Source organism: Meles meles, chromosome 5 (assembly GCF_922984935.1).
Source record: "Meles meles chromosome 5, mMelMel3.1 paternal haplotype, whole genome shotgun sequence".
NCBI classification, from domain to species: domain Eukaryota; kingdom Metazoa; phylum Chordata; class Mammalia; order Carnivora; family Mustelidae; genus Meles; species Meles meles.
Window position 1 is genome coordinate 73030707 of NC_060070.1, and position 23877 is coordinate 73054583.

Sequence of the window (23877 nt, forward strand, 5' to 3'; positions counted from 1 at the left end):
ACCATATTAAATGGCCATTCTTATAGGTTCAAAAAAAGTTTGAATATCAACAATTTCAAAAGGGGTTTAACCCTAAGATAATTGAAGGTTATCATTGATCCACAGACTTTCAGCATGAGCTTTTCATAGGAGGGCAATGACACATGGAAAACAATTACTCTATCTCAAGGAAGCTGGTCATCTTACCTAAACTATGCCGTTTATTATCTGATTGAGCATGTATTGTTCTGATTTCTGTCATTGTGACTCTGATGAAAAAGTGAAACTGCTTAAAGACCAGTGCTGTGCGCTTTGCTCAGCTATGAATGATCAGCACTCTGGTGGCCAATGAACCACTGAGAACTAATCCTCAGGAATGAATCAAAGGTGCTCAAAAGGAAGGACATTATTATTTTCAAAGCTTGCTTGCTTGCTTATTATTTACTTATTTATTTGGCACACACATGCACACACAGGTAGCATGAATGGGAGAGAGAGAGAGAATCTTAAGCAGGCTCTGTGCCCAGAGCAGAGCCCAAGTCAGCGCTTGATCTCACAGACCTGAGATCATGACCTGAGCCAAAATCAAGAGCCAGCTGCTTAATCGAATGACCTACCCAGGAGCCCCGGAAATTATTATTTTTAAACTAGGCTTTGAATTGAGTATTTTGAACTCATGCCCATAAATATGAAAAATACTGTAAGGGTGTTTAAACAGGACATAAGTGTATCATCAAATTTAATTAAAAGAGTTGCTAGATCAAAGCCTGATATGCAGGTTCCTGGGGTCAAAGCTCTTGCTACGTAACTGGATATTCAGCAGACACAGTTGCCCTTTTGTTCTGTATACTTTTAATAGACCATTTGTCCATTTTTTCCTTCCTTTAATTCCCCAATATTATCCTGATATTCTACAAATTATCCTAGAGTTAAGAAAAAATTATTTAGATTTGGATTCGTGGGAAAAAGAAAAAGGGTAAAGCAGACTATTTCAGCTTCATCCAAGAATGCATTCTTTCCTTTGAAAGCTCTCAGATTCTTATCAAATATTTCCAAATGAAATTCAAAGCTTTCCTACCTCCCTTACTCTTTTTTTCCCCCCTTCTATCTTCTGGAGAAGTTGAAGTCTTTAGGAAATTATCTTCTTGATGGTTTTAAAAATAAAACCTCTGTGATACTGAGCCTAATGCTTTCTTAAATAGTGCTTTTTTTTAAAAGTTTGTGACTTTCTTCTATAATTATTTGAGTGTATATATTTTAAAATCACTTCTGAAGATAGATTATGATAATTCAATGTTTTCCTAGAAAATTATCGATCTCTTTTAGGCTCTAAAATTCCCTAGCATAGAGTTTTGAAAACTACTTTCTTTTTTTTTTTTTCCATTTTATTTATTTTTTCAGCGTAACAGTATTCATTCTTTTTGCACAACACCCAGTGCTCCATGCAAAACGTGCCCTCCCCATTACCTGTTCCCCCAACCTCCCACCCTTGACCCTTCAAAACCCTCAGGTTGCCCCAACCTCCCACCCCTGACCCTTCAAAACCCTCAGGTTGTTTTTCAGAGTCCATAGTCTCTTATGGTTCGCCTCCCCTCCCCAATGTCCATAGCCCGCTCCCCCTCTCCCAATCCCACCTCCCCCCAGCAACCCCCAGTTTGTTTTGTGAGATTAAGAGTCATTTATGGTTTGTCTCCCTCCCAATCCCATCTTGTTTCATTTATTCTTCTCCTATCCCCCTACCCCCCCATGTTGCTTCTCCATGTCCTCATATCAGGGAGATCATATGATAGTTGTCTTTCTCCGATTGACTTATTTCACTAAGCATGATACGCTCTAGTTCCATCCACGTCGTCGCAAATGGCAAGATTTCATTTCTTTTGATGGCTGCATAGTATTCCATTGTGTATATATACCACATCTTCTTTATCCATTCATCTGTTGATGGACATCTAGGTTCTTTCCATAGTCTGGCTATTGTAGACATTGCTGCTATAAACATTCGGGTACACGTGCCACTTCGGATCACTATGTTTGTATCTTTAGGGTAAATACCCAGTAGTGCAATTGCTGGGTCATAGGGTAGTTCTATTTTCAACATTTTGAGGAACCTCCATGTTGTTTTCCAGAGTGGTTGCACCAGCTTGCATTCCCACCAACAGTGGAGGAGGGTTCCCCTTTCTCCACATCCTCTCCAGCATCTGTCATTTCCTGACTTGTTAATTTTAGCCATTCTGACTGGTGTGAGGTGATATCTCATTGTGGTTTTGATTTGTATTTCCCTGATGCCGAGTGACATGGAGCACTTTTTCATGTGTCTGTTGGCCATCTGGATGTCTTCTTTGCAGAAATGTCTGTTCATGTCCTCTGCCCATTTCTTGATTGGATTGTTTGTTCTTTGGGTGTTGAGTTTGCTAAGTTCCTTATAAATTTTGGATACTAGCCCTTTATCTGATATGTCGTTTGCAAATATCTTCTCCCATTCTGTCAGTTGTCTTTTGGTTTTGTTAACTGTTTCCTTTGCTGTGCAAAAGCTTTTGATCTTGATGAAATCCCAATAGTTCATTTTTGCCCTTGCTTCCCTTGCCTTTGCCGTTGTTCCTAGGAAGATGTTGCTACGGCTGAGGTCGAAGAGGTTGCTGCCTGCATTCTCCTCAAGGATTTTGATGGATTCCTTTCTCACATTGAGGTCCTTCATCCATTTGGAGTCTATTTTCGTGTGTGGTGTAAGGCAGTGGTCCAATTTCATTTTTCTGCATGTGGCTGTCCAATTTTCCCAGCACCATTTATTGAAGAGGCTGTCTTTTTTCCATTGGACATTCTTTCCTGCTTTGTCGAAGATTAGTTGACCATAGAGTTGAGGGTCGATTTCTGGGCTCTCTATTCTGTTCCACTGATCTATGTGTCTGTTTTTGTGCCAGTACCATGCTGTCTTGATGATGACAGCTTTGTAATAGAGCTTGAAGTCCGGAATTGTGATGCCACCAACTTTGGCTTTGTTCTTCAATATTCCTTTGGCTATTCGAGGTCTTTTCTGGTTCCATATAAATTTTAGGATTGTTTGTTCCATTTCTTTGAAAAAAATGGATGGTATTTTGATAGGGATTGCATTAAATGTGTAGATTGCTTTAGGTAGCATAGACATTTTCACAATATTTATTCTTCCAATCCAGGAGCATGGAACATTTTTCCATTTTTTTGTGTCTTCCTCAATTTCTTTCATGAGTACTTTATAATTTTCTGTGTATAGATTCTTAGTCTCTTTGGTTAGGTTTATTCCTAGGTATCTTATAGTTTTGGGTACAATTTTAAATGGGATTGACTCCTTAATTTCTCTTTCTTCAGTCTTGTTGTTGGTGTACAGAAATGCAACTTATTTCTGTGCATTGATTTTATATCCTGACACTTGACTGAATTCCTGTACAAGTTCTAGCAGTTTTGGAGTGGAGTCTTTTGGGTTTTCCACATATAGTATCATATCATCTGCGAAGAGTGATAGTTTGACTTCTTCTTTACCAATTTGGATGCCGAAAAGTACTTTCTCATGTGTTAAGTTTCCCCCCTGTATCTAATTATAGCTCCTTTAGAACTTTGCCTATTTGTGTTTTATTATTCTCGGGTAAGTCTGCCAGGCATTAAAAATATTTTATCTTTACACTCCTAAGGATTCACCTCTTGTATTTATCAAGTATATTATTTTCCATCTTCTAATTCATCTATTTTTTTTTCTTATTTTTATTTTGTCTCACTTAGTGCTCGCTTTGGCAGCACATATATTTTGTCTCACTTATAGGGTTGATTACCTAAATTGCTCATTTCAGTGCTGGTTTAGTAATGTAATCACACCCATATTCCACTGAAGACAGGCTTGGTTGTATTTCTCAGGTTTCGATATGTTGGATTTTACTATTATTATTTTCCATTCTGAAGTTTAATTTTTGACTTTGAATTTAAACTATGAGATATTTAAGAGAGAATATTATTATATCCCAATAATTGCTCATTTGATAAGACCTAATTTTATTAGTTTTATTTTGTGCTTCTCCAGGTATAATTCTCTAGAAGTTGAGAATAATTATTCAAAAGAGGGAGGGAATTGAGCATGGGGTGGGGGAGGAAGTGATGACAACAACATATACTTAATCTATTTTAATCCTACTGCAAAGAAATCTTTTGAAATTCAGTTGCTGAATCTGTGTTTTCAGAAGAATCACAATTTGATTCAGTCTGAAGAAGAATTCTATTTTCCATTTTTCTTTTGGTATCATAGAGGCATTTCACTGATTTCTATAACATAATTGAAAGCATTTTATATCAACTACATTCATAAGCTAACTTTGTGTAAAAAAAAAGTCTTTTAAAAATATATCTAGTATTAATACTGTGACACTGAAAAGAATAGCTATAAAAGGTTAAAGCAATACCCAAACATGGTAACATGCAAAGCTGAAGCATTTGCAATAGGCAGTCAAGCTTAAAGTTACTGAAAAGTATGCCAGTAAACATATACATACTGATTTCTGCAGGTAATTTCATATGGAAGCAAAACAAAAAGAAATGAGAAAATTTATGAGGAAATAGTTTTATGAGTTTTATAAAGCAGTGATTATCAAAAAATGGTGCTTTTCACAATAGGTGCTAATTACCAATGCATCCTATTTTAAGTCAAACAACTGTGATCAAATAAAAATCCACAAACTTGTCAGTTAGCAGACTATTGTTCATACTGAAAGAAAGTGTACTAAGATGTTCTAATAAGATAGAAAACAGACCCAGTTTAATTACTATTACAGGTAACTATCTCTAGATGGAGGGTAAGATCAAAAAGTTAGAGAAAAATATTATGAAGAGACCACTCTCAGTTGAGAATCAATATGAAATTGAATGAAGTTGTGTCTTCAATTATAAAATAAGAGAATGATATTTACTTTGAAACTTATTTTCACTTGGGGGGGCATACATATTGTGATCTGGCATTCATTGGAACCATTTATTTTGATGGAATCTTTGAAGGACAGACAACAGCTATTTCTGGGCTTATATAAGAAAAAATGAAAAAAAAAAAGATTGTATGGCCTTTTTTTTCTTTTTTTAAGAAATAGCAAAGTATATATCCTCCCTAGCTCTGAAATGAATGCTATCTATGTTTTCACTTTTCCTTGCTCTTTAACGAATCATGCTAGTAGTATTTATTATTTTGTAGCATCATTAGCTTTTGAGGCAATGGTGCTGAAAAATCAGCACCTGAATTACAGAACACCTAATGTCAATAACTGTTTCTGTTATTACATGCTAGCAACATTTGGATACCCAATGGAAATGTTGGTATATAAACAGAGGGCTAGTCTCTTCAGAGTGACAAGTCCAAAAAAATCAAGCATCTCCTTTGGTGAAATCATATACTAAGATAATGTTGCATCACTGCATAGGATGGAAAAAAGATAAAAATCATAATGCTTATTGACTACAGTTAATATTTTAAATTATCATTATATTAAGTTCTACCATATTTTCTCAGTAAATCCTTATTAAGTTGATATAATTGAATGAAATATATAAAAGATGTGAAGAAGTATTCTTGATAAACTAGATACTTTAATTTCCTGCAAATATTTAAATAATTTAAAAATTTACATTTAAATAATAAAATATTAATATCTTTGAATTTTAGTGTGTTTCAGGTTGATGACATTTTAATATCCTGTTCTAACAGGCCTGCTGGTAAGTGTGCTCCTTGACCTCTATGTTCCATGGAACTTCACAAACTCAGAAAATGTAATTTCCCAAACACAACTGTATTTGCAATTACACTGAAGGATTCAAAGAAAATTGTATTTGGCACCCCTATACCAAAAATCATGCAGACTTTGAGAATTCCTGGACAAAATATGGATGAAGAAAGCACTAGTGCATGGCCTGAGGACTTGGATTCTAGCTCTGGAGCTGCAGCCCCTCCATTCCTGAGCCCAGTCTATGAGGAGAGCAGACAACATCACTATGGGGTCTCCTCCCCGTCTAAGTGTTAAGAGTCTAGATTCCTTTTATAGTGTGAAGAAGCACATGACATAATCAAAGTGAAAAAGGAGATCTTACTGTTCTTCGAAGGATCTTTTAACACAGCATTTGTTTTGGCTACACTGTCTGCTAGTTGATCGTAATTTTTCTTCAGGCCATCAAGGTTCCGGTGGAGATCTTTAATCTGTGCCAATACGTCTTTTGCGGTGTTGTTGGCTTGTCTTGCTTTGTCCTTAATGGCTTGCAGTTTAGCAGCTGTGTCTGTTAGCAGGGGAGGGTATGGGGAACAAAGCAAAGGGTCCAGAGTTAGTGGCTTACTCCGTGCCGGTCAAAGGGAGGCTGCGGCTGGCCCGCTTTGGGGACACACGCACAGAGGGAAAGGCTGAACTTTGTCTCACTTGATTATAGCAAATGAAGTAAATTTTTAGCTAAATTAAATTTTCTCAAGGACCTTTGCTATGAATACCTGATTAGTTCTTAAGATAGCAAAGTGATTATTCTAAATGTTCATTGCATAAGGGTATATTGTGATTTGCTGCCAAACATATTACAGAGAGAAATTTATCCACAAGCCATAGTTTCATCAAAAATAGACTTAAGGTTTAACTGCACATTCCAAAAGATGAATGATGAATGAATGTACTTCAACTTAAAGGTAGAGACACTGTTGGGTATTTTAGAACATGTGTTTATGTACTTCTATTAGTTTTCAGCATTGGAAATTTTCTATTATGTCCTTACTACTGAAGGAGATGACAAGCAATCCTGGACAGTTTGTTTTTTTTAATATTAAAAAAAGGAAAAATCATTAATATTTCTGGTGTTATATTATATAAATGCATGCATTAGTTTCCTTGATCATAATTTGTATAAAAACATATACTGAACATATAGGTATCTACTAGTATGTGTAGATTAATGGTTAAAGCCACAGGCTCTGAAGTTAAACTGTGGGGTTCGAATCTCATACATGCCACTTTTAACAATGGCTTTCAGCATTCTGTTTCATTTCTTAAATTTCACATACGAGTAAATCACATGGTATTTTCCTTTCTCTGACTGACTTATTTCCCTTAGCATGATACGGTGTCTCAGCTTGTTCCCTGTAAAATGGGAATAACATTATTAATTCTGTAGGATTACTATAAGGATTACATACACTTAACACACATATTGAGTAAACACTCAATAAACAGCAGATTTTGTTATTATCATTATCACATTATGAAAATATAAAGGATAGTGTTTTCAGGAACTAATACCAAACAATAACTTCAAGTACTTATAATAGGTAAGAAGATATTACAGACATGGTTCGGCTGTTAATGTTTTCAAAGGTGAAACATTTAAGGAACTGAACTTTGCCAAGAAAGATGTGCTAATGGTTGCCAGAGGGGAGGGCTGTGGGGAGAGAGGCAGAATGGGTGAAGGAGGGGTTGGGAGATACAGGCTTCCAGTTACAGAATGAGTAAATCATAGAAATAAATACACAGCATAAGGAATATAGTCAATGATCCTATAATAGTGTTGTATCAGGACAGATGGGAGCTACAACTGTGGTAAGTATAGCATAATCTTATAGACTTGTTTAATCACTGTGTTCAACACTTGAAAATAATGTAACATTGTGTGTCAACCACACTCAACAACAACAAAAAGAAGTAAAGAATGATATGGGGAAAGGCTCTCCTCTGTCATGTAGGTATTATAATCACCTGTGAGTTTGTAGTAGAACAACATTTTAGAGAACGGTACCCATGTGATTTTATACTTTCCCATTAACATGAGATTACAAATAATATTATTTATAATGATGATAAGAACCTTATTATAAAGAAGATTTTCTGGGCTGACACATGGATGAAAAGTATATAAGATGGTTATATTTATTTTCCTTTTTGCAACATCTACCGATGGATGTCAGCTAGGATAACAAAGCATAAGAAAAATCCGAGGAGAGAGAGTATGGCTTAGTTTCTCATTCTCACAAAGAAAAATTCACAAGTAAGAAAACCAATATCTAATTTCCTGACAACGGTCCAAGTGTAATGTCAGAAAAGATGGTAAACGTTAGAACATTCTTTAATAGTTCAGGTCAACTGACACAGTTTGCAGTGTCCCAAATGCTTACCGTTTGGAATGGCTGACAGCTTCCCCAAAGTGTCATTCAAAGCTCTCAGGAGATCCTCATTTCTAACATCTGCATTTTCTAATCTGGTTGTTAAGCCATTCAGATAGTCATTGTTTTCTGTGAATGGAAAACAAATAAGAATGAAACAATTTTAATCATCTCAGAGTTTACACATCTCTGATATGGATACATAATTTCAGATTGTTTTAATATAAGGTTTACAAAATGCAGGATAATTGATTTAATTCCTTTAATTTATTAGCATCTATCACTACATACATTTCAGTCCATAATATAAAATAGTTGCTTATGAAATGACCATTTCACTCTTTAACAGGTTCAATAGCTATGTTTTCCTCTTGGTGTCTGATATGTATGTGACTTAATTTTATGGTTTTTTATGGAGAAAAAAACTGCAAAAGAATCAACCTCTTACTGCATTTGTAATGATGCCCTCTTGACATTATTCCCATTAATGTTACTTATTTTAAAAATTTCATCACCAAAATGGATCACAGGGTTAGCTTTTAAAAATCTCAAATAGATATGATTGTTAAGTGGAATCTCCCAACTATGGTAAATATTGCATTAATACATAGTTGAAAATGAATGAAAAAAACTTCAGTGCATTTCTGATAAATGGTTTTTTTGTTATATATAGAGAACAATATTTTATAAATGGCTCTCAAATAGGCTTTTCAGAGGTTTGTTTTTTTTTCTTGCTACCTTAGCATGATTTCTTTAACGTTAAAAAAAATCACGTACTGGAGATAACTCAATATTACAAGTATAAATATTTCAGCTTCATTCCACTAGTTTTTAATATTGCCCAAACAGATATACCTGTGAAACTACATCAATATGTATCTTCCAGAATGTTCATGAGATCTTTAATTGGAGGTACAGATATGAGAAGAAAAAAAAAGATCCTTAAGATCTTTTTCATGAAAACGAACAAGGGACACAATACATATGGTGATACATAGACAAAAGTTTGTCAGGGTGGGATATGGTGGTGGGCAGGTGGAGAAGAACATATGAGAGAACCCTGATAGTACTTACAGCAGATAAAAACCAGGAACAGAACAAGCAAGGGAGTTTATGGTGGCGTGAGCACCACCATGGTAGTTGTGCTCATTAAATTGCTTCCTCTGGGTAGATAGTTCTATTCTTTTATTTAAAAGAGTGATTGATTGATTCATTGACTGCTTAATCAATCAATAAACAAACATCTAAAGGAACCTGAACTGGGGCAACTTGTTATTGTCAACACTAAGACTGTTGCTCTCATCACTTTCCTGGTACCCAGTTTGGGCAGCAGGAGAGACTAGGTCTCACACAACAGAGCCAGAGTGGTCTTGATTTGCTTGTCTGCATATTCCCTAGAGGCAGTGCACTTGGCTTCTCAGGGGAACTGAGCAGACCACTCTCAGCTAGACAAGCATCCCTGCCTTTATTGGCCTTCATCTGCAAAGAATAGCAAAGGGAAAGGAAGATGGATGAAGGATTCTTAGCTATCAGTATTCTGGATGTGAAAAAGAGGACTGAACATATTAATTAATGATCCACTTCATTTCATAGAAGGCTTTTATAGGCAGACAGATTAAACCACTGTTAAACAATAGTAATGTAAGCACATACTACAGTTTAACACATCTGCCTTTAAGCTCCAAGCCAAAGACCTGACATCATTGAAAAACAAAGCATAAAATATCCTAGCAAGGCATGGTTCAAAAACATCAATATGTCCATTTCAGTGACTAAGATGTTATTATTTTCAGTTCTAAGTGCCTCAAAATATATTTTCCAAGTAATTAGATTTTCTCCTCTGTCAATCATGATTCATCTTTCTTTTAATACTTCTGTTATTCTCAGTGTTTGTACTAAAATAAAATCTTTGGATAGGTTATTGAAAGTCTACTTTCAGAGGGAAAGCCAGTCTGATTATGACTGTGATTGCTATATGAATTCCTTGAGAATAAAGGGCTGTTCTTTTGATATTGCTTTGGACGTCTTCATCAATTAAGGAAAGGGGACAGTACAAATTTTATTTCTTAGCTTCTTGATTGGATTTGATTTTTTAAATAATGAAGCATTCAAAATGGTCTGGCAAGCAAGATCTTCGCGTACAGTGAAAAAAACCCACTTATTTAAAGGGCATTACTTGGTTTATATTATTTTATGCATTCAAGTCGCAAATACTGGCTGAACAGTCAGGCTAATTATTCAGAAGAAAGATTGATCCAAAGAACATTGTTGCTTCTGTCTTTCAAGTTCCAAAGCAGTAATTTTGATCCTCTGCTTTCTGTACTCGGAGGTCAGAATGTGAACATTCTGCCTGCGCTCTGATTTCTAGGTTTCACCTATTAGATGTGGATTCCTTCTTGATGGATCCTCTCCCACACTGTGATGATTTTTTTCTGAAGTAGTTTCTGGAATTTCACAAAACCAAATCTCAACACTTCATAGCTTTGTCAATAGAATTAGGTGAGTAGAAGCCATGTACAGAAACCTACGGCGGATTTCAAAATGGAAAACTTGGGAAACTATAGCAATGAATAGCTCAAAAAAGCAGCCCTCCAAAGTTGGCTTTAAATGAAAAGAGATATGAAGCCCAGCATATCTATAGCTGACATGTAAGGGAGACTGCATTTGGCCTAGTTTGAACTATAACATGACCAAAGAAATGGAATTATTAATAGTTAGAGAACATCCAACCCGATCCTTTAGTTGTAAATTTTGGAGAACAAGAGAAGGATCCGATTTATAATTCATAGCGACATGTTATAGGATTTCCTCTCACTTTTTCAGCTCTCATTCCCAGTAGCTGTAGTTAAGACATTCTCTTTAACTTCTCTCTAGGTATCACACCCACCAAATCTTAAAAGCTACACACACATGCTTTTTCCTCTTTGGTTCTCCCTTTCCCATCCTGTCCTCACACATTAGAACACAAATGTCCATGGGTTTGGCAGACACAGAGCTCGTACAGTACGAGAAAGAAGCAGAGCGGTACGGTCGACTGTGAACATTCCTGGCGATATCAGTTCCTTTTGTTACCTGTGCACTGACTGAGCAGGATAGACAGACTCAAACTGAAACTCAACAGGGTTGTAAGTCACTGCTACTCAGAGTACACATTTACTCATTTACCATCTTCCTGACGCCGTGCTGATTATGAATTACGGTTCAGTTAAATCAGAACTGGTAACTTTGAACTATGTTATGTAATATCTCAAAATAAAGCTGTTGTGTCACTTCTTTCATCATCAATAATGTCTTCTTGTGCAAAATTCTTGTCGTTAAAACTGGTATGGTGCAATGAACTCATCGTTAAGACTCAGAGGTGGAAGACGAGGTGGGCTCAAATGCCATTTCTTTCCCTTTTTACATGTATAAAATAAAGATAGTGCCTCCCTTCATATGACTGATATGAGAAATAAATCTGTGGATGTATGAGAAAATACTGGATTTACAACAGGCAGTAAATGGTAACAAAATAATTCACACTGGCTTGAGGATTGTGCTGGTATATTTACCAGTTTTCAATGATGCTGAAACAGGTTTCTACTAAATATAAGACTGCTTTTTATAGATTTTAATGAAACATTCTCTTGAAACTCATCTAGGGATGCCTGGTGGCTCAGTTGGTTAAGGGTCTGCCTTCAGCTCAGGTCATGATCTCAGGGTCCTGGGATGGAGCCTTGCATTGGGCTCCTTGCTCAGTGGGGAGCCTGCTTCTCCCTCTGCCTACTGCTCCCCCTGCTTGTGCTCTCTCTCACTATCCCTGTCTCTGTCTCTCAAATAAATAAATAAATAAATAAATAAATAAATAAATAAATAAAATATTTAAAAAAGAGGCTTATCTATTAAGTTTTTCAAATGCAATTTTTAGTTTTTGTTTAGGCACAAAACAAATACCTTGAAAGAATTTCTCATTCACAAGGGTGAAATTCATAGAGAGGCTATTAAATGGGTTTGGTTAAATGGAATCTCCTGCCAAGTTGCCATTCAGATAATATTTTGCAGTGAACTCCTTGATTACCGTGACATTTGCCTTATTATGAATTAATACTCTGATGGAATATTTACCACTTTGGATTTGCTTCTTATCAAAAAAAAATGAGGGGTGCCTGGGTGGCTCAGTGGGTTAAAGCCTCTGCCTTCGGCTCAGGTCATGATCCCGGGGTCCTGAGATCGAGCCCCGCATAGAGCCCGCTTCCTCCTCTCTCTCTCTCTCTCTCCCTGCCTCTCTCCCTACTTGTGATCTCTATCTGTCAAATAAATAAATAAAATCTTAAAAAAAAATGAAAGAATATCCTCTGTTTAGGATTTCTTTGTGAAAGAAGAATTTAATCCACATAACTTTCACTTGTTACAAATATATTTCAGATTTTGTTGTTGAGACACCTTTTGAACTAGAGAACAGATTAATCTCTGCAGCATTTCTCTGTGTAGTTCTGAAGCAGGAGGTTTGAAATAGGCAAAGGATTGACATGAAGTCACATAAAGTATCTTGATTGTGACCTTCCTGATAATGAGAGATTTTGGCTACACTTGGTTATTCAACCACTTATTCATTTATCAGGCATTTGTTAGGATCAAGACTATCACTGTGCCACCTTCTGGACTATGGCTGAAGCACAGTTGTTATGCCCAGCAGGAGGTAAAAGTATTAGCTTTGGAGCCAGACTAATGTGGGTTAAAGTGTTGGTCCCACTATACAAATGTGGTGCATTCAGATTCTTGGTGTTTCTTCAAAGCAAATGATTTTGTTTTAGACATGAGGTGGCCAAACTTATCAAATTATGAAATATGTGATTGCTTTACACAATTTTTAATTTTATTGTATTATATTATATATTGTCATTTTTTGATAGTTTAAGAACATAAGAGGTAAAATTTCCCTCAAGTCACTTTATTGTAATTTTTCACCCACCTATGTAGTCCTTTACCTGTTTAATATTTCCAGATTTTTAAATTTCCAAAGAGTCTGTCCCCTAAGTCAACCCCACAACCCAGGACAGGAACCTGGGGCCTTGCTGAAGGAAGGAGTGCTGCTTAAGGAAGGAAGCCAGGCAAAAGTGAGAACTGGATTCTGTACCCAGTCTCCTGTCAATTGACTTGAAGAGACTGTTAAACCCAGTTTGCCACTTTTTTGTATTTCTAGCCTTATTTCATGACTTTACTCCCAAACTTCCCTTTCTCCAGTTGTTGTCACAAGTTTGGGATGTGTCCTATCTCTTACTGACTTTTCTGCCCAGACACATGCACTAGAGTGACCGTGCATGGGAATCTCTGAGATCACTCAGTCGGCAGGTTTATAGGGAGGCGTGTTTCTGAGAAACCTTGTCCTGATCCCAAATGGCCAATTCAGTCTTGTTCCTCCATGAGGACAGTGCTTGATAGGCCCTCAGTAACCATCAGCTGCCACTGAATATACTCTTCCTTCCACTAGAGAGATGGTCATAGTGAGAAGTCTGAGGAGAGGAGGGAAGGGAGGCTTCTCTGGTGCAGGATCTCCAAAGACTTAAGATACCAGAATAGAGGGGAATCCTCTCCTCAACAAGTGTAATGAGAAACCAAAATAGCCAGATGTTGAAACCCACTTATGGTTCCACTAGGATAAGCTCTGAAGCCTGACTGTGGGCCTGCAGACTCATTGTGCTTTGGCCAGCAAGGTATTCTAAAAGAACTTGAAAAGAACCAGACAAGTACTGTCTGGTCCAATCGTTCCTACTTTTCTATGTTTGCCACTACTTTGTCACTTTCCATTTTAACTCCTAAACCAACTCCAATCTGGTTTCATTATTTTGATTTTCTTGATTCACACTCCAAAGGAGGTAGTACAGCTCTGTGTACTGTGAGAAATCAGCAATATCTATGGGGAAAGATTCTTTTGTTCTCCAGACTACGGTCAGCTAGGAGATCCAAGCTTGATTTCATCCATTTAGTCTAACATTATTTCTTGTCCATGAAATAGATATTGTTTGTCTTTCACATACTTATCTTCACAAAGGCTGATTCTGGCAAATGGTAGTATGTGAAGTCAAAAGGAGTCTCTCTTTAATAATGAAAGATGGCTTTGGGCAAAATTTAACTCTTGCATCGTACTTTGTTTTAACATTGAAGTATTCCTGTTTATTTATTTTTTCTAATCTAAAATAATAACAGAATCTTACCAGGTTCATCAATGCTACTGTACTAACATTCACAAAGGCAGAATCTTTCTCATACACTTGCCTGGACTGAATGCCTGCCTGAGTGTTTAGAACAACACAGTATAGAAAGAAAAGCACTGATTAATTTGATAAAAGATAATACGTGGAATAATTTTGGTATTGTTCTTTGTGCTGGACTGTACCTCATGTCATGCAATTCACTGAGTCAATGTCTTTGGGTTTGGAAATTGACCTTACTATTTCTTAGAAGTATCATCCAGTTTATAGAAATGTTATCTATTTGTTCCTAAGTGATTGAATGATTTCACTTATTTTGGCGAAGATAGAAATTAGGGCTAAATTGAGAAGTAAATAATATTGAGAAGTTATTCTATATAAAACAAGGTATAAAACTTTAAAATCTTAGTGTTCTCAGGCTTCTAATATACCAACCTCTGCTTCATTCCTTGCGTTGTACACATTCCGTGAGAACCTCAACTGGCCGTTTGATTGACAAGCTCTCTTGTCAATGGCAAAGGAGCATTAATTCACCTGCTGGTATTAATTCATCTTCTAACTCTCTTGATCATCAGTTTGTCCCAAGTTCCATATCCATCAAGGAAATGATTTTTACCTCCATAGACATTCAATCAGTGCAATGTAGACTGGTTTCAAATTTCAACAGCATACAAGGGCAAATTGACTTTTAACAAATGTATATTCAAAAATTAAAAAGCAAAACAAATTGCTCCTGGCAAGTTCAGACTCCCTCAAGGCAAGGACAGTATAAAAATGTCAGGGAGCAGCACTAAGTCATTCATGACTAAAGCTTGAACTCACCGGATTGTACTGAATTGAACCAAGTAACAAATTAGAAATATGGAGGGTACACTGGCCTCACCATTTTTATTCCTTCTAACTCCAGGCACCAGAGAAAGGGAAATGACTAAATCTCTATTTTAATAGCTGCTGTCAAGAGTTTTGCTCTGTAGGGCCTATTTCAGCAGTTCCTGGTGGTAATATATGGCATTTCCCTGATTAACAGCCATTTTATAACTTGTGTAATTGGCCACAAATCAGGGGAATGTCATAATGTAGCAAGAAAACATTCCCATCTCCGTCAGTCTCTTGGCTTGGATTTTTGGAGAAATTATTACTTGAGTAGTTTGTGGGTTTTCATTACTTTAAATAATGTACTACCTGAAGTACAAAAAAAGACATTTAAACTAATGAACGTTTCTGTCTCCTAACCCTTTCCACCAAGACTGTCTTCAGATTTCTTTCTTGGAAAAAAAAAACCTCTAAAAATGGAATTCTTTCTCCATTTTTATAATGCCAGTATTTTGGGGGGAAACAGAGGTGAGGGCAGAGCAAGGAGTGAGCTGAGGTGACTGAGACATTCACCTCAGGTATAAAATTTAAAGGGGCACCAAAACAGTAATCAAAAATATTTTAATGCAGTATTTAAAAAAATTAAAATGGATTAAAAAAAGATCAATGATGAACAAAATAGTAAACTTTTTTTTTTTTAAAGATTTTATTTATTTATTTGACAGAGAGAGAGATTACAAGTAGGCAGCGAGGCAGACAGAGAGAGAGGAGGAAGCAGGCTCCCTGCGGAGCAGAGAGCCCGATGCGGGGCTCGATCCCAGGACCCTGAGATCATGACCCGAGCCGAAGGCAGCGGCTTAATCCACTGAGCCACCCAGGCTCCCAAAATAGTAAACTTTTAAATAAAATAGGATCTAACCCTGTGCTTGTACAACCTAACCTCACTCACCTCACCTTAATCCTTCCTAGCTCTGGGCAAAGATACTGGATGGGAAGGAGTGGCCCAAAAGTAATGGGAACAACTCAACTTGCCCAGGAGGAAGATAGATTTTGACTCTACAGTGACTCTTCAGTTTAGAATAAGAGCAAGCTCCTGCACAAAATTATGTACATAAGGTTTTTCTTTTTCCCCTCCTGTGACACACAGTCCAAAGCATTTTACTATCCAAATACCATCACACAGACAACAGAAGTAGTAATTTCCCACGAGCTCTATTAGAGACCATAGATAATTAAAGCATGACCTATGTAAATGTTTATAAAACTTCTTTTCTTTCTGAAGTTAGTAAAGACCCATATCATTCCATTCTTCTCAAAAATACACTTCTTGCCTGATTTGAGCCAGTCCCTGTGAAATTAGACACTAGAAAAACAAAGCTAAAAAGAAGACCCTTGGCTCCTGGGTGGCTAGTGGGTTAAAGCCTCTGCCTTTGGCTCAGGTCATGATCCCAGGGTCCTGGGATCAAGCCCCGTATCGGGTTGTCTGCTTGGCAGGGAGCCTGCTTCCCTTCCTCTTTCTCTGCCTGCCTCTCTGCCTCCTTATGATCTCTGTCTGTCAAATAAATAAATAAAATCTTAAAAAAAAAAAAAGAAGACCCTGTGTCTGTCCTCCAGAAGATGGAATCTATGTACAGGCTTGCAGTCGGACAAGTCTGTGAGAAAGGCAGGTAGTGAGAGGGGCATGTAGTTCAGATGGGGTGTCGAGGTTCCTGGAGAAGATGACATCTGAGCTTAACCTTAAAGGTATGCTAAAAGGTAATTATATCAAAAAGAATGAAAGATGGAGAGGCATTCCAAGGAGAAGGATTAACACTCTGAAATATGGAGGCTTGGAATAAGAGTAGTATGTTTTGGAAGGACCATGAATATTTTAGAAAGTTTGGGGAGATGGATGCAAGCCAGAAAATGGTAAGGAGTGAGGCTGCAGAGAGAAACAGGAGATATTTGAATGAAATAATAAATATAATAACACCTAGAGAGCAGCTATAGTGAGTAATACATTTTTAATGCAAAACCCGTAATGGATTAGAGTAGATATTTTATGCACTTTGATGACTGAATTAGGAAGAAAATATAAGAAAAAATGTATTTAAAAAGTGTGAAAACTTTTCAGGAAATGTGACCACTAACAAATTGAAAATTTCATAAGGACATTTATACTATATCTTCCTAATTCATTACTTTGTGACTGTCATTTCTGAAGCCAAAACAAGTGGGGTTTGGTACCCTTAAAAACTTATTAAACTTTAATTTTAAAGTCACTGTACTTTAGCTATAAGTGAAAGATGTTATATAAATTACGTCTAAAAATTATGAAATATTACCCAATGCAAAATGAGATGTGATTTCAAAATGTCATAAAACTGGTGAAATAGTTTACTTGCATTAAATCCTGATAATAAAAACCATCATAAAAACCCTAGTGAAACAATTCCAATTTTCCAATAGTGTACTAAAATATCCTACCAAATAGAACCACAATCAGTTGTGAAAATAGTAACAAAGTGAGATCACACTAACCTTTTACGGCATTTGCCAATTTCTTGGCTTCATTAAGGACCCCAAAGCTTTTCTGAAGAGAGCCTTTGGCACCTTCCCTTAGTGAACCTTGAGGACCTGTTGCCTGTGGACAGAAAAAGAAGTGTCACATATCAAACCCCACAGAATTATGGAGTAGATATATCTGGTGGGCAGCTGATGTAAAGAGCTTACCTTCAGGAAAGCATTCTGGGCTACAGACGTAGACATAAATTATCAGCACATACTGGCGACTAAGTCAGGAGACTGTTTATTGGGAAAGAAGAACTGGAACAGAAACCTTATGAATCTCAATGTTTAAGGGGCAGGTAGAGAAAGAGGCACTGGCAAGGTAACTGAGAGTCTAGAGGGCAAGGAGAAAGCAGGAAAGCTTGATATCATGGAAGCCAAGAGATACAGAAATGTCTCAAAGCATGATGACTGGCAGTGTTGCAAGGACAGAGTTGGTCAGTACTGAATGCTGGAGAATGGTCAAGCAAATTAAGAACTGAACACATCTACTGACTTTATCCCTAAGCACATTTTACTTGAGTTATGTGATAAGTGGAGGAGCAGTTATTGTCCTCTTCTAATGAGGAAGAACATTGCTCCTTTTGAAAACATGTCTCCAAGTATGATGGCAAAACAAAATCTTCTAAATAACAACCTCAGAGCTACAATCATCTCCTAGCTAAGGTGTATCTGTTGGGGTTTGGATTAAAAAAGGTGACACAAAGATAGAAGAATGATATGGGAAAGGGATCGTTTAACTTAATGTCCTGTGATCCATTTTAATAGTGTTTGCTTTCCAGCAATCATCACGTATTACATTGATACAAGAGATAAATCAAATAGGATCTTACATGTACAGTTTAAATTGGAAAAATTATTTCAGGTGCAAGAAGAGCTAGAGAATGCTAAACCTACTGTTGAGGTTATAAAGCTGAATTCAGGTGATCCCAGACATAACACTCCAAATGACACCTGCAATGCCTCTGTCACATTATTTTTTATCAGTCATATTATTTGAGCATTAAACTCGGAGAGATCATAGAATATGTGACTGTTGTGGTAAAATTTACTTTCAGGTGTTATACTAACAGCTTGGCTGTTCACAGAACAGAATGATTGTGTAATATTAAGATATCTAAAAAAGGACATATTGGATACATCTACATGAATAAAAAGGGACATTGTGCATATATAGCTATAGCATTTGCAAAAAGAGCTGACAACCCTAGAAAATCAGTCTATGGAAAATGGACAGTTTCTTCAGCTGAGAATACAGAAATTTTTAGTCCTACAGTTTCCCTTGGAAATTAGATATACTAACAACACAAAGGGTCACTTACCTTAAAAAAAAAAAAAAGGAAAAAAAGAGCATTAGTATAAGTGGCACAAATCCAGTGCACCTTACTAAAACAAACAAACAAACAAACAAACAAGTCTTAGTTATCTACTCAGGTTCTATCTGTTCCAAATCTAAACACCATTCTTACTCCCTTGGTTACAGGTTTTCTGGATCAAAACCAGTCAGAGGAAGGAAATTACAAAGAAAGAAGGGCAAAGATCTCTAAATAGGCACAGGAGAACAGCAGAAGTGATAGCTGACAATCTTACAGTGAGGAAGGAGAAGCGATCAAAGTGAGAAAAAAATTGTAAAGCTCAGGAGTCCAGATCAATTTGGATAGGGATAAAGTAGGTTTCAGTAGATGCCAATGTCACTGCAGTACAATAATTAATGTTGGTATTGATGATCCTGAGTCACCACAGTGATATGGGTCACTCAGAGTACTAGATGAAATTAGGCAAAGATGGGGAAGGAAGGAGGGAAGAAAGAAAGGAGGGAGGGAAGGAAGGAAGGAGGGAGGAAGGAAGGGAAAGGAGAGAGGGAAGGGGAGGGGGAGGGAGGGAGGGAAGAAAGAGAAAAGTGAAGGGAGGGAGGAAGAAAGGAAGGAAGAAAGAAAAACAGCTTTTCCCACAGCCTTGAGATGTGAATGTCTTTCTATAAGAATATAAACTGGCAAGCATTTAACAACCACAATTTTAAAGCTAATCTTGGATATGCAGAGTCATGGGGGTAAAGAAGGGAGAAAAGTTGATTTGATGCAAGGAAGAAAATAATCAAATGAAGTGAGAGGAAAAGAGGAAGAAGGGTCAGACAACATGGAAAGAGGCTAAAGTTTGATGCGGGGAAATTACGGCACAATGGACAATGGTGGCCAATATTAATTTTTTTTATCTGCCTTTTTACACTTTTCAACAATTTTATTGAGGTATAAGTAAACGTCACATATTTAACATTTATAATTTGGTCAGTTTTGGCATATAGACACCCATGAAACCATCAAGACAATTGAGGTCGAGGAACTATCCATTTCTTTTTAATTTCTCCCTTCCAACCTTCCTTCTATCTCTACGCAAACAGTGCTCCTCTTTCCATCATATTAATTTGCATTTTAGAAAATCTTATATAAATTGGCTCATCTAGTTCTCTTTTTTGTCTGTTTTTTTTTTCCACTCAGCATAATTATTTCAACCTTTGTCCACATTGTGTTTGTATCAATATGTGGTCCTTTTTTAATTAAATGGATATGTCCCAATATAGTCATTCACCTCTTGATGGACATTTGGGTCATCTCCAGCATTGACCATTCGAAACTGAGTTGAAGGTGTATGTATGTATAAATCTTTAGATAAACATATGCCTTCATTTACTACTGGAGAGAATATCTAGAAGTGGAGTGGCTAGATGATATAATAGTATGTTTACGTTTTTTAAGAAACTACCAACTTGATTTCTAAATTATTTGTGCTACTTTAAATTCCCCCCAGCAGTGTAGGAGAATTATGTTTTCCTACATCCTTGCAGTACTTGAGGTAGTCAGTCTTGTAAAATTTATACTTGCTCATAGGTGTGTGTAACATTTTGGTTTTAATTTGCAGTTTCCTTGTGACAATCTTGAGCACCTTTTCATGTGCTTATTTTCCATCTGTTTATTGCCCAATTTTTATTTAGTTGTTTGTGGTTACTAAATTTTAAAAGGTATTTGTGCATAATTTGGATACAAATCCTTTATCAGACATGTAATTTGCAAATACATTCCCCTAGTTTGTAGCTTATCTTAATAAATGGTTAGATTTGATCTGTAATGATTTTGCCAAGAGTTTTCACATCTATGAGGGCTATTGATCTATAATTTTCTTTCATAATGTCTTCGGTTTGTATTAGAGTGATACCGGCCTCATAGAATGATAGAATGAGGTGGGACATGTTTTCTTCTTTTCAATTCTCTGAAAAATTTATTACTTCTTAAATGTTTCATGGAATTCACCAGTGAAATCAACTGGGGCTGAATGTGTGTGTGTGTGTGTGTGTGTGTGTGTGTGTGTGTGTGTATACAAAGGTTTTTAAGCACAAATTCAATTCTTTAATGGGCATTCAAGTTATTTTTTTGTGAGTTTTGGTATTTGGAAATTTTCAAAGACTGTCCATTTCATTCAAATTGTTGAATTTCTGGCATAAAGTCATTAATAGTTTTCTACCTTTAAAAATTCTTTATTATCTACAGAAATTGTACTGATTTTACCTCTTTTATTCCTGATATTGGATACTGGATATTAACTTTTTTCTGATTAGTCTGATTACCAACTTATTGATCTTCCATTGGACCTTGGCACCTTTATCCTATAACATGAATGACCCCTAACTGAAGTCCATCTCCTGACAGACTTCCTGCTTCTAATTTCCCATCTTTTTGTATTTATGAATGTCACCTCTCTTTTGCTCCCAAGCGTCTTGTCTTTCCTACTTTTCAGGAAGCCAGTGATTTCTTCCTGGATTTTTTTTTTTAAAGATTTTATTTATTATATGACAGGCAGAGATCTCAAGTAGGCAGCGAGGCAGGCAAAGAGAAAGAGGAGGAAGCAGGCTCCCCACAGAGCAGAGAGTCCAATGTGGGGCTTGATCCCAGGACCCTGGGATCATGACCCGAGCTGAAGGCAGAGGCTCCAACCCACTGAGCCACCCAGGTGCCCCTCTTCCTGGATTTTTGGTCAACCACTCCTTGCTTGGGTAAGAAAAGGAAAGGCAAGGATGCAGGAAAGTTTTTTTTTTAAAGATTTATTTATTATTTATTTGAGAGAAAGAAAGTCAGAGAGCACAAGTTGTGGGAGGGGCAAAGGGAGAGGGAGAGATTCCTCTAGCAGACACCCCACCAAGCGTGGAGTCTGACATGGGACTTGATCCCAGGACCCTGAGATCATGACCCAAGTTGAAATCAAGAGTCAGATGCTCAACAGACTGAGCCACACAGTGCCTCAAGGAGGCAGGAAATTTTGATGTGTGGAGAACAGAACAAGTATTTCAGTTGTAAAGGACTGTACAGTTTACGAAGGGCAGTATGAAGAACTAAGGCTATTATGTAGGTTAGAGTCAATTTCTGGAAAACTTGAATGTCAGGCTAAAAACACTGGGCAATATAAAATATGGAACCATTGAAAGCTTCTGAGTAAGACTGTATGGACAGAGCTTTAATCCAGGAAGATGAATGGGCAGGTGTGTGGGAGAAAAAGGAGACACTAATTATACTATTATAATAGTATACGCTACAAAAAAGAGAGTTGTCATTTCAGGCAAGGGCAGTGGAAATGAGAGGTTTGCGTTCAAGGGATGTGGAGGAATAGACAGGTTTTAAATGTTACAAGAGGCATCCAAAATGTTGAAGTATAGGGCTGATGACATATAAGTGTCAATCATAAACAGTATATCCACAACCCAGGTTTAAAAGACCAGCCTTTCATATGATAACAGAATGAAAACTACTAACACGTTATGGATGAATGGAACTGTTTCAACTCATTGGAATTAGCAGAGTTCCTTTTCCAGCTTTGCTTAGTAAGTCACCGAAGCACATCAACAATATCAGGACAGGTGATGAAGCAGCATTTTCCAAGCTAATTATACTTCATACATATTCATAAGCATCGCATCTGAGTTTCCGAGCTGTGTCTATGGCATATGTGAAATATAAATGAGGTCCTTAGAGTTGCAAGATATGTTATTTCTTGCTTTTTAAAAACTGTATTTTTATAAATAATAAGTTCTTTCTGTGTACATATGTGTATATATAAATTATATTAAAATGTTTATGAAAATATATCATACACAATAAAATACTATACATAGGCTGCTATAGGTTTTTATTACTTAATTATTTATAGAAAGTATGAGATAATTTAAGATATTTTTAGAGAAGGAAAGATACAGAAAAAAATGATATGATTGATAGTCTACAAAGATTTTACAGAGGTTTTGGCATTTAATTAGCTTTTAATATATGTTAGATTCGCCTTCCTACTATTTGTTATATATTCATAGTAACTCTTGTTAAAATATCATGTCATTGATTAATTGATGAAGGAATTAATTGATTTAGCCAACAAAAGTTTTTAGCTGTCTCAAGCACCAAAGTAAGATCTGATTATCCAAAGATGGAGATAATCTGCCTTCCCCACTGAACTGTAGTGAAGAACAAACAGAACAATCCCTTATAAAGAATTCCTCAAACTCAACACCCCCAACACAGATAATCATGTCAAAAAATGGGTAGAAGACATGAACAGACACTTCTCCAGTGAAGACATACAAATGGCTAGCAGACACATGGAAAAATATCCACCATCATTAGCCATCAGGGAGATTCAAATCAAAACCACATTGAGATATCACCTTACACTGGTTAGAATGGCAAAGATTAACAAGTCAGGAAACAACAAATATTGGAAAGGATGTGGAGAGGGGAACCCTCTTACATTGTTGGTGGGAATGCAAGTTGGTGCAGTCATTTTGGAAAACAGTGTGGAGATTCCTCAGAAAATAAAAAATAGAGCTACCCTATGACCCTGCAACAGCACTACTGGGTATTTACCCCAAAGATACAGATGTAGTGAAAAGAAGGGGCACATGCACCCCAGTGTTCATAGCAGCAATGTCCATGATAGCCAGATTGTGGAAAGAGCCAAGATGCCCTTCAACAGACGAATGGATAAAGAAGATGTGGTTTATATATACAATGGAATATTACTCAGCCATCAGAAAAGATGAATACCCAACTTTTGTATCAACATGGACGGGACTGGAGGAAATTATGTGATGGGACTGGAGGAGATTATGTTAAGTGAAATAAGTCAAGCAGAGAGTCAATTATCATATGGTTTCACTTGTGGAACATAAGGAATAACATG

At 36.7% G+C, this 23877-nt stretch overlaps 1 protein-coding gene across 2 annotated transcripts in view; it reads right to left on the reverse strand.

Moving 5' to 3' along the window:
* The window catches only part of LAMA2 (laminin subunit alpha 2), a 661080-nt gene that overhangs the window by 81284 nt on the left and 555919 nt on the right, over positions 1-23877 (reverse strand). Inside the window, exons 41-44 of one of the 2 annotated variants that reach the window (XM_046006187.1) lie at positions 17635-17737; positions 8123-8239; positions 6070-6252; positions 4491-4496 (exon numbers count right to left, since the gene is read on the reverse strand). In XM_046006187.1, coding sequence (XP_045862143.1) covers positions 4491-4496; positions 6070-6252; positions 8123-8239; positions 17635-17737 — 409 coding nt within the window. The remainder of the gene's footprint in view (positions 1-4490; positions 4497-6069; positions 6253-8122; positions 8240-17634; positions 17738-23877) is intronic. The other variant, XM_046006188.1, reaches the window with a different exon arrangement.